General features: G+C 52.2%; 1 protein-coding gene across 4 annotated transcripts in view; it reads right to left on the bottom strand.

The window, feature by feature from the left end:
- Nucleotides 1–12,780, bottom strand: part of PAX5 (paired box 5) — a 144,622-nt gene that overhangs the window by 25,338 nt on the left and 106,504 nt on the right. For all 4 annotated transcript variants that reach the window (XM_084898762.1, XM_084898765.1, XM_084898763.1 and 1 more), the window contains one exon: nt 1,494–1,595. In XM_084898762.1, the coding sequence (XP_084754888.1) occupies nt 1,494–1,595 (102 nt within the window). The remainder of the gene's footprint in view (nt 1–1,493; nt 1,596–12,780) is intronic.

The raw sequence follows: 12,780 nt of genomic DNA, 5'->3' as shown, positions 1-12,780 counted from the left end.
GCCACTTCCCATATGTCTCCTATCTAAAAGCCATAAATCAAGCTAACAAACCATTAAATGAAACATGCTCCGTCCTCCTACCTTGTTAAACACATCTCTGTAATAACCTGGAAAGCAGGAGCGCGTTTAGAATCCCGGGACCCCCCCCGCCCGGGCCCCTGAGCCAGGGCCTGGCTGCGTGGGAGAGCCCCCTGAGCTGGGACCGGCCCTGCTTCCCTTCCCTTCCCTTCCCTTCCCTTCCCCAAACCCACTCCCACCCAGGCTCGGTCCACACCCCTGTCCTCAGTCCTGGGGTGCACACGCCTGTGATGTAAGTCAGGGAGGTGCTGGAAGGGTCTTGATGCTATCTGGTCAGGGCCCCGAGGGTGGGCTAGAAGGAGGGATTCGGGTACCAGGTGGACAGACCCCCTCGGCCCTGCAGACGCCCCACGGTCCATCAGGGGGAGGGGCCCACAGGGCCAGAGTAGGTTCCTCTTGCCTGGGTCTAAGGGGGTTCACACTGCTCAGGACTCCTACTTGCTGGTTGACTTGGGCCTGTCCCGACCCACTTCTGGGCTGTTTGCTCAGCAAGAAAGCAGGTGAACGATCCGCCCGCCTGCTGCTCAGAGCCGGTGTGAGGCTCCGAAGAGAAGCCCATGGCGTGGGAAATGGAGAAACACCGGCTGGCTTTTCCCACGCCCCGAGAGAGCCAGCAGTGTGTGCGGGGAGAGGAGCGCCCCCTGGAGCCCCAGTACGGAGTCGAAAATGACTCAAAACAAGGGACCACATGAACCCTGAGAGGGAGTGTACCAACTCTTCAAAACGTCTTTCCCCGATCATTTCTTTACACATCTTTTAAGAAATGGATACTTGGGGTACCCCTGCTGCGCTCATGCCCTTAGCACCGGGACACACCGGGTGCTGTGCTGTGCACGGAAGGGCAAGGGGTGGCCTCCCTCCCGCTGTCTTGAAAGAAACGGACCCGTTGCTGGCCCGAGGGGAGCAGGTTTCAAGGGCCTCAGGATGTTCGGTTTAGAATCACGTGACAAACCCACCGGGCAGCCTTCTGTCTGTCCCGAGCACCCGATCCCCAATCCCAAAGCGTGAGGCCAGGGCAGCTCCTCGGGGTTCTCCTGTGTCCGTGTCACATGGATCGGGTGGGGAAGGGGGATGAGAGGAGAGGGTGGGGGAGGGCCCTCGCTCCTCAGGCTGGGCGACCTGCCACCAGGTCCTGCCCCCCTCTGTGTTCAGACTTCCCAGCAGCCAGTGAGGGCTGTCTGAGTGACCGCCAACAGCCCCCCTCTCTCTGACATTCTCCCGAGTGCTGCCCTGGCTGGGCCCAGCCCCTCCGCATGCCCGGCTGCTGAGGAAGCTGAGGGTGCAGACCTCCGCCTGATTTATTCAGGTCCGCTTCTCAGAAGCACAGAGGTCACCGGGGCTGTTCCCGGAGATGCCCCCCACCCCTGAAGCCCCGTCTGCTGCCTGCTGTGGAGACGCCAACGATGCAAACTCACCAGGCACCATCCCTGTCAGCGTCGGCGCTGAGTAGCTGCCCTGTCCGGCGGGGGGGACGTGCGGAGGGTACCCGGGGAGGGTCGTGCTCGCCAAGTCTCGGCCTGAGGAATCAAAGCAACAAATCACAGGGTGAGCGTCTCCGCAGCCGGCTGCTCGTGTCCACGGCTCCCCGGACATCTGCACATTTGTCACGTCTGGGCGCGGACACCGACATGCCCCCAGCTCCTCACGTCACCCGCATGGACACATACACACACACACACACACACACACACACACACACACACACGCACCTCCAGCCACCCTGGCTCCATGCAGCAGGAACAGGTGGCTCTGCGTGTCCCCGGGAAGCTGGAGCTCCGCGGCTCCCCTTGCTCTCTGCCCCCGGTAGAACCTGGGCTTCGGCACCGCCACCCCTTTGCCCTGTTGTGCCCTCTGCTCCGGCTGCTCTGGCCCAGCGTCACCGCCTTCAGAGACCCGCTGAGACGCCTCCCTCCGCCTCCACCCCCCCAGCTCTGGTCCTCACGGAGTCCTTCTGCCTTTGGCCTGAGCCGGCCACTCATTCAGTGAAGGCACGGGGAGTGCCTCCTGATACCAGACACGGTGCTGGGCGCTGGGGCCGGGCGGCTGGCACCGGCAAAGCGTGTCCGCCTCTGCAGGCTGTGAGGTTCCGGAGAGCAGGGTGACCCTCCTTCGCCGCCCACACAGCCTGCCTCCATGCTGCTAATGACAACGACAAACCAAAAAAACTCTAACATAGAAGTAACAAGATGCCCTGGCCGGTTTGGCTCAGTGGATAGAGCATCAGCCTGCAGACTGAAGGGTCCCAGGTTCGATTCTGGTCAAGGGCGTGTACCTTGGTTGAGGGCACATCCCCTGTAGAAGGCATGCAGGAGGCAGCTGATGGATGTTTCTCTGTCATCCATGTTTCTAACTCTCTCTCGCTTTCTCTGTAAAAAATCAATAAAGTATATACTTTAAAAAAATAAAATAAATAAATAAAAGAAGTAACAAGACATCAGGTCTGTTCTTAGTATTTTAAATTATTCACTCAATTAACCCTCAGCAGCTCTATGAGGGAAGGTACTGATGCTGCCCCATTTTACAGGATGCTGGACATGGATAGGCCAAAGGCCACATGGTTAGCCACTCCCCTCCGCTGCCTTGCACATACACCTGACCGTGCCTCTGACCCCGGGTCCAGAGGCCCCATGTGTCTCAGCTGGGACACCCAGGCTGAGCCTGGCCTTCCAGCCACACTGTCCCCCCTGCTCATCGGCTCCATCATGAGAAGGAAATTCAACTGTGCAGCTTTTGTGGCTGTGTGTGCTGGGAGGAGAGCCAGGAGCACGCCAGAGGAAGCCACCTCTGCCTCCTGGAGTACGGGGGGTATTGTCCTGAGAGGAGGCGGCCTGGTGCAGGGGAGCTGGCCTGGCTGCCTGAGAGGGATGAGAGGGTCCTGGCAGAGGAAGGTCGTGCCTAAAGACACTCAGTGACTTGAGGCTGGGCTGGTACTGGGATCCAGCTCTCCAGCTTCTGGGATGGGGTTCTTTCTTCAATGGGGACTGAACCCCAATAATTTCTGCCACTGTTGCACATACTTTAAAACCTTGACTCCAAAAGCAAGGATTGAAAAATCAGTGCCTCATCAAAGCCTCACTCAACTCAAGAAGCCGGCTAAAAAAAGCAATAAAATGACCCTAAGGAAAGGAGGAAGAAGGAATGGATCAGGAAAAAGCAGGAAGTAACAAATTAGGAAACAGAAAAGCAGACATAACAATACATACAACCAAGAATTGTTATTTGAAAAGACCAATAAGATAGATGGTCTAACTGAGGAATCAGGAAGAGATACAACCAGAGATATGGAAGAGATGATGCTTAAAAACCACTTAAAAATGCATGGCTGCTCCGCACTAATAAATGTGGAAGTCTCAACTGAAGTAGAATTTTCTAGAAAGACATGAATGATCAAAATTAACTCAAGAAGAGGTAGAAAACATGAATAGCCTAATAACCTTAGAAGAAACATTGAAAGTTTTAAAAAATTATATTTAAAAATAAGATGCCTCATTCATTTAGCTTCTTGAACAAGTTGTTGTTTTTTTGTGTTTTTTTTTTTAGCAAGATCTTTTTAAGTTTTATTTTATTGTTTAAAGTATTGCATATCTTCAAGGGACACATATTTCTGTTACTAAACTGTTAATTTATTAATATTCATGCAAAAAACATCAGTCTCATCGGTCAAGTAATATTAGAAAAAGAATAGTATACCATGACCAAAATAAGGCTTATTTGGGGTATGCAAGGATGATCAATATTAAAGCATTGGTTGGGAAAGCATATTAATGTATCGAAAGAGGAGAAACATATGATTATATCAAAGCTATGAAAAAGGCATTGGCTGAAACTCAATACTAATTCCTCACAATACCTCTTAGTAAATAAGAATTGGAGTATACTGCCTTGATCTGATATTGATCTTAGAGTCAACATTATACCTAATTGGTGAAATACTTGAAGCCTTCTTACTAAAGTCAAGAACATGTCAAGGAAACCTGTCATTACTGAAAAATGTTCTGAAAGTTTTAGCCAGTACAAGAAGGCAAGATAGAGACATAAACATTGTGGGGTGGGGAACATCAAAATTATCATTAGTTGGCCATACCTTCCATCTGGAAAACCACAAGCAAATCAGCTCATCTATGAGAACCAATAAAAACATTTGCTGAGCCCTGGTTGGTTTGGCGCAATGGATAGAGTGTCAGCCTGCGGACTGAAGGGTCCCAGGTATGATTCCAGCCAAAGGCACATGCCTGGGTTTGTGGGCTCAATCCCCAGTTGGGGGCTTGCAGGAGGCAGCCAATCAATGATTCTCTCTCATCATTGATGTTTCTATCTCTATCTCCTTCTCCCTTCCTCTCTAAAATCAATACAAATATATATATTTTTAAAAAGTTAGCTGAGACAGCCAGGTCACGGGTGCCTAGAATCAGCACCGTTCTAGATTCACTAGCTCCCTGCTGCCTATTCAATTAGGTACAGATTTTCCAGATTGGCTTCCTCCTCCTGTGTCCCCACCTATGACCTTTCCAGCCTCACCCACTCTGACTTCCCCAGCCATTCCCCAAACTGCCCCATACCTCTTTCCTGTCCCCACCTGCTGCTCATGCTCTTTCTTTTTACCTGCTCTTCTTTCATTCCCACCAACTAAGCCTTCATCCAGGCTTCAAACGCCACCCTCAAGAGCCAGCTCCTCTGAAGTTTTCCAAGGCCCTTTAAGTATTTGCCTCTGCTGAAGGCCCCCCTGCTCTCCACCCCAATCCTCCCAGGGCAAAGGGGGTACCATCACTAACAGATGGAGGTGATGGTGTCAGTAACGATAAGACAGCACTGACTGGTGCCAGGCACTAGTGCTTACTCCTTTCTACACACTAACTCACGTTATCACCCTAACCACTCTATGGGGGCTGAGCAATGATCATGTCCACTTTATATAAAAGGGAACTTCGGAAGGAAGGCGTGGAGTCACTAAGGTAGGAAAGAGGGCGGAGATTTGACCTAGGTTGGGGAGCTCCTGCCTGAGCTTCTTGGGTGGGGGTGGGGTGGGGTGTAGGGCTGGGAGAAATGTCAATAAAGAAGGCTGAGAACTAGAGGTTAGCTGGAAAGGGTGAGCAGATTAAAGCAGGAAAGAGGGTGTGGTCAAAGATGGGCTGTCAGAAGCCAGAACAGAAGGTGGGTGTCCACTGGGAATGAACTCATCAGTATTTGGCCTCCGAGGGGGTGGGGCTGCACAACCCTGGGCACACAGCAAATGCTCATAACTTCGCCATCCAAGGCCTTTTCACTGATCCGAGCCCCAGTTCTGCTACTGAACTGCTGTGGGACTCTGGGCCAGCCTTTTACGCTGGCCATCAGCCTTCCCCAATTTTCAAAAAGAGCTCTTAGCTCAGTGATAGCCAGGAGCCCACGCTGGTCTGTGTGTGCATACACAGGAAGGGTAATTGGACTGTGAGTAGATTTTTCTACCTTAAAGTTCGACTGTGCCCGCCCGCAGCTCTGGAGCCTCCACAATCAGCCCTGTTCTGTGAGCTGCTGCCTGCAGTGCTCCTACGTCTCCTGGGACAGGGGCAGGCTGTGCTCCAGCTTCTGGCCTCGGCGGGGCCTAGTGTCGGCTCCAGCAGCGGTTCGGGACTTGGCTGTCACGCTGGGAGCACATTCCATCCCCCGTCCCTCCTCCCTGCGCACAGCGAGGACCTGACAATCGGCCGCATGAATCTGACAAATAACTCTGCTTCCAAGTCCCCTGTCACTGGGGACTCCTCTGTCCTGTCCACGGCTCCACTTCCACTCAGCGTATGTCCCCAGACCCAGAGGCTGCCACCTGAGGCTGCACGTGCCTTCCTTAGACTGGCCACAAAAGCAGAGCCTGTGTTATCACGTGTGGTGTGCTGTAGTGGGCAAAGAAGGGAGCAACTGGCATCTGTGAGGTCTCCAGGTGCCCGAGGCCCTCCCACCTCTGTCCATAGACATTATTCCACTTAATCCTCTCCGCTTGTAAAATTCCCAGTCAACTTCATGAGCCCGGGAGGGGAAGTCACAGGGCGCTGACCGCAGCTCAGAACCGACAGGAAGGCAGCCGGGCACAGCGATGAAGAGCGTCCCCTCTGCCAGGCTCCGCTCCTGGCTCTACCACGTATGGCTGCGTGGTCCTGAGAGAGTCCCTCACTCATTCTGAGCCTCGCTTTCCTCGCCTGTAAAATGAGGCTAATCATAGCCAACATCAATCGAGCAAACAACAGCTACCACGGAGAGAAAACTATTATCCATTGACTCCTTCCATAGCCCTATGAGAGAGCTACTGTTATCCCTATTCTTGCTGTGGGGAAACTAAGGCACAGGAAGTTTAAGTAACCCGCTCACAGTCACACAGATGGTAAGGAAGAAAGGCAGGTTTCAAACCCAGTCAGTCTGGCTGGCCAATCTGCACGCTGCACCCCGTGCTGTGCCATGTTGGCAGCAAGAATAAAACATGCCTCTTCCGTGGGGCATTCTGGGGGTCAGCGAGAAGCATGTAAACACGTGGCACAGTGCCAGCCCTGAGCCTTGTGGGAGATTGGCTTATTGGCTGGAACCCTTAACCCCACCCTCATAACCACCATCTTGAAAAATAAGTGGTATTTTGACTTAAAAACATGTAGGGAAAGTATAATATTAAACTTTCAAAAACCAGATAAATTAAAAATAATAATTTTTAAAAATAAGTAAAACCAAATTAACTTAGTTTTATAAAAACCTAAAAAAGAAGCCCTTTGCAGTTCCTCCTCCCGGAGGCAGCTTGCTTCTCCGCCCCTTCCCTTTGGGCTCGGCCATGTGGTGGCTTTGGCCCGTGGGACGTGAGCAGGCATTTGGCGAGCAGAAGCTTGTCATAGGCTTGTGCTACTGGGTGTGCCCCTCTGAACCTCTGCCCTCGCCATGACAGCAGGCCCTGGCCAGCCACTACAAGGAGGAAGGGCGACACCTGGAGCAGAGATGGACCCAATCTACAACGGCCATCAAGCCTAGCCCAGATCAGCCAACCCCCAGGAGCAGGAGCTGGAAGGGACCATGGTGGCGTTAAGCCCTGAGCTTTGGGGTGGTCTGCTTAAGCATCGGTGTTGTGGCAATAACGGATTGACACAGGACGTCCTAAATGCCACCCGTCCTTGTTTTCATCATGCTGCCTGGGACTTCCCAAGGACACCTATCCAAATCTGATTCGAGGCTGGGCACCCAGTGTGGAGTGAAGCCTCAAATTCATTCTGATGGCCTGTGAGGACTCTCCCTGCAATGAGCTGGGGATTCCATGACCTTGGTGTGTATGGGCACGTTCACCTTCTCAGTCCTTTTTCTAACATGTCTCACGCACGTCACCAAAACTGGAGATGCTCAATGATCAGTCAACACAAGGCCCCTGCCGGGGCCGGCACACAGGAGGTGGTCAGAAATACCTGCCGGGATGAAACTGGAGGAGAAGGGACACGTTTCAGGGCGGTATGGCTGAGGTGGGATCAGACGTTGGTTCTATCATCTGAAAGCAACTTTGGTTCCTGCCTCACCAACATCTCAGAAGGCCCTTTGTCACGAACGCCACAAAATAAACAGGCCTGATTTATCTGATTCTGCTTTAGATGCAACTTTTTTCTTTTTTCATGCAGCCCGTGTCTAGGTAGGCTCTCTCTATGTGCACTAATGGGGGGAAATGTGAATCCAATTAACTTCGCATTTAGCTCATAATGAACTTATCTCATTTTGCTACCAGCTCGGTTCTCATCGTGTGGCAGTAATTAACCACTGGGGGTTGTCACTCCCAGACACATGACATGGAGATCCTCCCAGCCCCTCTTCAAACCCTCACAGAATTCATTACCCTGACAGTGTGAAAGCCCTTCACTTTGAATACCACAGGGCACCAGCCCAGCTCCCCCCTCCGCCTACCTGCCCGTGTGTGAGTGAGGGGGAGAAGAGAGAAAGCCACCGAGGAGCCACGAGTTATTGTGAACAACATGGGGGAGGGGGGAGCAGGATGCGGGCGGTGGCTGGATGCCCAGTGAGGGTGTGCCGGCCTCGACAGCCCTGGGCTGGAGGTTCTGCCCAGCGGAGGGCCATCTCCACAGACAAGGCCCGGGCGGAGCTGGCTGGCAGAGGCAAACGCTCTCACAAAATGGCGATCAAATCCTCGGATGACTTTTAATGCCCAGGAAGCCTGCACGTTCCAGGAAGAGGCCTCGGGAACGTGCTGTGTGGCCTCAGGTAAGCTGCACCTCTCTCTGGGCCTTGGTTTTTCCCACCGGAGTGCTCAAGGAGTGCTCAAGCAGAGAGAACAGATGGTCTCTCAGGGTTTTTCTGCTCCAATGTCCCCTAAGTCGGAGGCATCACTTGACTGCCGAGTTGATGGCACTGGAGGCTGGTGCTGGCTGCTGTAGAGCTGGGTAGTGCCTGCCCACCTTGCCTCTCCTCAGCTCTGGCTCGTTTGCAAAAGAAGCTAGAACTCAGGTTTCCTTTCACTTGGGAATCTCCTGTCTGTGTGGATGCTGAGGCGAATCCAGTTTTTGAAATACACACCGAGGGCCAAAGAGAACTTGAACAGAGGCCATGGTTAGCCCTCAGACTGTCAGTGTTCAGCCTTTATCCATCCCCCACAGCCCTCAAGTCTTGCCATCTCCCTTGTTTTTGTGGGCAACAGCACCAGCCTCCCCACCCTGCCAGCCTCAAGACACCCTCCTCCCTCCTGTCCAGTCAGTCCCCGAGCCCCTCCCGTCTCGCCATTCCCCAGTGCCCTCTCTGTGGCCCAGGTCAGTGGCTCTTCCCTTTCCCCTGTTTCCTTCCAACCTCCCCCCAGGCTCCAGGCTCCACGCTCTGGACTGGACTGCCTGTCAGGGCCTCTCCCAGCGCCCGGCCTCGGAACCAGTCAGCCCTCCCTGCAGGACAGACTGGAGCCGCACAGCAACTCAGTGGGGGCTCCAAAGCCAAAGCTCCAATTCTGTTCCAGTGCACCCATTCCACCCGGACCTGCAGGCACTTCTAGGATATTTTCCCAGAAAGCCTTTCCTCAGAGTCACATAGCCATGAGAAACTTTTCTGGGTGTAAAGAAACATTATTAAAACTTTCAGAAACAGGTCCTAAAGGTGGGAAGCACAGCCTTCGATGTCACAGGCACAGCCAAGACTCATGCCTCTAAGACACATGTGTCAAACACAAGGCCCGCGGGCCAAATCCAGCCCGCCAGGCCTTTCAATGTGGCCCGCACCGCGCTGTCATCACTGCACTCTGCTGTCAGTTTATGACATTGTCAGTTTATGACTGTTCAGTAAACCATTCGGCCCGCGATTTAGGCTGGATTTTAGATTTTGGCCCCTTCTCTGATTGAGTTCGACACCCCTACTCTAAGAGAATGTACCTGTGTTTGACGATTCTTTACTATTTGATTAAAGCCCAGACACGGGGAAGTTAGAAGATTTCTATCAGGCAGAAAAGATAACCCAAAAGTTAACCCATAGGATATTATCCAAGTTTGTATCTAATCTAGCAATTTTATTGAACTTTTTTTTTTTTCAAATGCCATTCCTGCTGGACAATATAAACCCCTGGTTTCTGAAATGCTCTTGGAATCACTTTTATCTTTTTATAGGTTCCCTCTTTAACTTATCCTATATAATAAAAGGCTAACATGCAAATTGACCAAATGGCAGAATGACTGGTTGCTATTATGTACACTGACCACCAGGGGGCAGACACTCAATGAAGGAGCTGCTCCCTGGTGGTCAGTGCACTCCCACAGGGGAAGCACTGCTCAGAAGCCGGGCTCATGGCTGGCAAGCACAGTGGCAGTGGCAGGAGCCTCTTCTGCCTCTGTGGCAGTGTGAAAGATGGTCCAACTGCTGGCTTAAGCCCCCATCTCCCCGCTCTCCCCCCCCCCCCCAGTGCATGAATTTCGTGCACTGGGCCTCTAGTGAGCTGAATAAAATCTTCACGGGTGTTCCCTCTACATAACACATGAGTTATGTTCTTAACTTTTACACTTGATCTTAACCAAAAGGCCGAGAAGCGATGTGTGTTCTTAACTTTTAAAAACTATACTTTTGATGCTTGTTATAGAAAAAAAGTCAACCCGTGCTTGAGTGACATGCGCTGAGATTTTCAACCAACACCAAAGCAGATGACAGGGTCCTGTCACCTGAGGGGAGAGGGAAAGAAACAGTCCAGCACAGGGGACACAGGGAGGGGTCGGTCCTGCCACAAAAACCCTGGTGTATGTGTGCACGTAGTGTGTACACCACCGGGCTCCTGCCTCCCAGCTGGTGTTTGAAATGTGTGACAATTGGAAAGGGCTGCTCTGACGTCTCCCTTTGTCCAGATCTGCCATGAGTGAAGAGTGGGCTGCGCCCTGACCGGTTTGGCTCAGCCTGAGGACTGAAGGGTTCCAGGTTCGATTCTGGTCAAAGGCATGTACCTTGGTTGTGGGCACATCCCCAGTAGGGGGTGTTGCGGGAGGCAGCTGATCGATGTTTCTAATTTTCTATCCCTCTCCCTTCCTCTCTGTAAAAAAATCAATGAAATATATATATATATATATTTTTTTTTTTTTTTTTTTTTTCTTCTTCTTCTTCTTCTTTCTTTCTTAAAGAGTAGGCTGAGCTGGGAGGTACACGGTGGGTATCACACTTGGAGGGACAGACTGGCAGTGATGTTACACCCCAACTCGCCTGTGCACAATGGACATGCTAACTGCCGGTGAGCCGTATGGTGTCATTACAGCGGACCAGGCTGGCTGCTGATGGCAGGTATATGAGCCATTAGTAGAGGTGGTGTTATTTACTTAGAAACAATAACCCTACATTTATTTCCTCAAAATTACTCCATCCCCACCTGGAGCTAACTCTGACTGGCCTCCCTTTAACTGTCCTGGCTAAAGATCTAACCGGGAACTGGAGAGCGGGGAAGGCAACGCTGACGAGTCGTTCACCCGGCACTGTTCACTTTGCAGTCTCTGCGCTCCGAGTCCTTCATTTAGACCAACCTCGGCCACCTCCCTGGTGTCACCGAAAACTTCCAGGCTCCGACCCCGTATTTCAGGTCCGGGGGCGTTTGAGTTTCACCTGCCCGGCGTTTTAGAGCACACACCGGGGCCCAGCCAGCATTTCCATGCACCGTTATGACATGTTCGTCCTCGAACTGGCGATGTTGGCTCGACCTACTAAACCGACAAAGGCAGGGCTCTAACGAGCAAGGCCGCAGAGCACGGCCTCTCCTGGCTGCGGCCTCCTGCCGGGGCAGGCACTGCTCCAGAGGCGAGGGGAGCTGGTGCTTCAGTCAGGAACGCTGGGGGCTGCTGGAGGCTAGCTCACATCTTCACTCACACACGCATGCATTGTCTGGTACCCGCCACTAAGTTCTATACTCTTCCTGAGTGCTCCCGAGGACCTGGGAGAGGAGGATGATAGGAACAGTGATGCCCACAACAGTAACAATTAGCATTTGCTCAGCTCTTGCCATGTGCCAGGCGCCATTCTAAGTGTTGTGTGTGCACCATCTCATTGAAGTATCATGGCCACCCTGGGAGAGATAAATCTTTATAATCCCCAGTTTGCAGATAAGATGCCCAGCTAGAAAGAGGTGGCGCTGGATGCAAACTGAGGCCGCCTGATGCCAGAGTCGTGCCTTTACCACCCACCTCCCTGCACCATTCTGCTTTAGTGGGTTAACTTCAAAGTACAGAACACACCTCCCCTTTGACCAGCAATTCTAATTCTAGGAGTTTACCTATGGAAATGCACAGAAAACTACACCAAGATTTACATTTTATGGGAGGGAGGGAGGGAGGGAAGGAGGGAGGGAAAAAGGAAGAGAGAGAGGGAGGGAGGGATAGAGGGAGGGAGGGAGGGAGGGAGGGAGGGAGGGAGGGAGGGAAGAAGGAAGGAAGGAAGGAAGAAGGGAAGGAAGAAAGGAGGGAAGAAAGGAAGGAGTGGGAAGAGACAATCCAAGAGTCTATCATAATGGCAGGGTTAAACAAATTATGCCATTTCCCTGTGATGGAATAACACACAGCTTGAAAGACAGCGAGGTTGGTTTAAGTGTGTGGGTTATGGAAAGAGCACCAAGACCCATTACTGCATGAATAAAACAAAGGGCAGAATCCACTATGCAGAGCAGGATTCCCCTTGTGCTACTAAAAGACAGATAAACTCTGTGCACTGATAGATGTCTAAAGACGTGACTGAAAGGACACCCAGACATTGTTCCCTTTGGGGTGAGGGACTGGGAATGGCGGGACTGAGGTTGGGGGAAGGAGGGTTATTCTCCGCTGCCTATTTTTCTGTATGGTTTGAATATTTAACTACATGCATGCATTACTTTTTATTTGAAATTAACTTTTTGATTTAAAATTAACTTTATCTTAAGAACCAGACGGTGTCTGTGCCCCCGAGGGGCTCACGCACAGGCTCAGAGGGGAGATAATAATGAATCTGAGATGCTCCGAGAGCACGGCTCCCCCTGCCCCCTGCTCCCACCTTTGCGGCTCTCGGGCTGGAGCTGTCACCGTGGGGACTGCTTGCTTTCAAGGGCAGCATCCTGACGCCAGGAGCACCTTGGTCAAGTCACAGACTCACGGCCCGGGGTCCCCTCCGCCACGTCAGCATCCGGCCCTGACAAGGGCAGTGAGTACAGTGCCATCCCGCCGATCCCAAATGCGCCATCGGGCCATCGCAGCCCCGGCAATCTGGCTGCGATTGGCAAAAGGCGGG

Source organism: Pipistrellus hanaki (assembly GCF_964339955.1).
Source record: "Pipistrellus hanaki genome assembly, chromosome: 11".
Classification (NCBI taxonomy): Eukaryota; Metazoa; Chordata; class Mammalia; order Chiroptera; family Vespertilionidae; genus Pipistrellus; species Pipistrellus hanaki.
The sequence above is the reverse complement of the archived record's forward strand: the minus strand, read 5'-3'. Positions and strand labels throughout refer to the sequence as shown.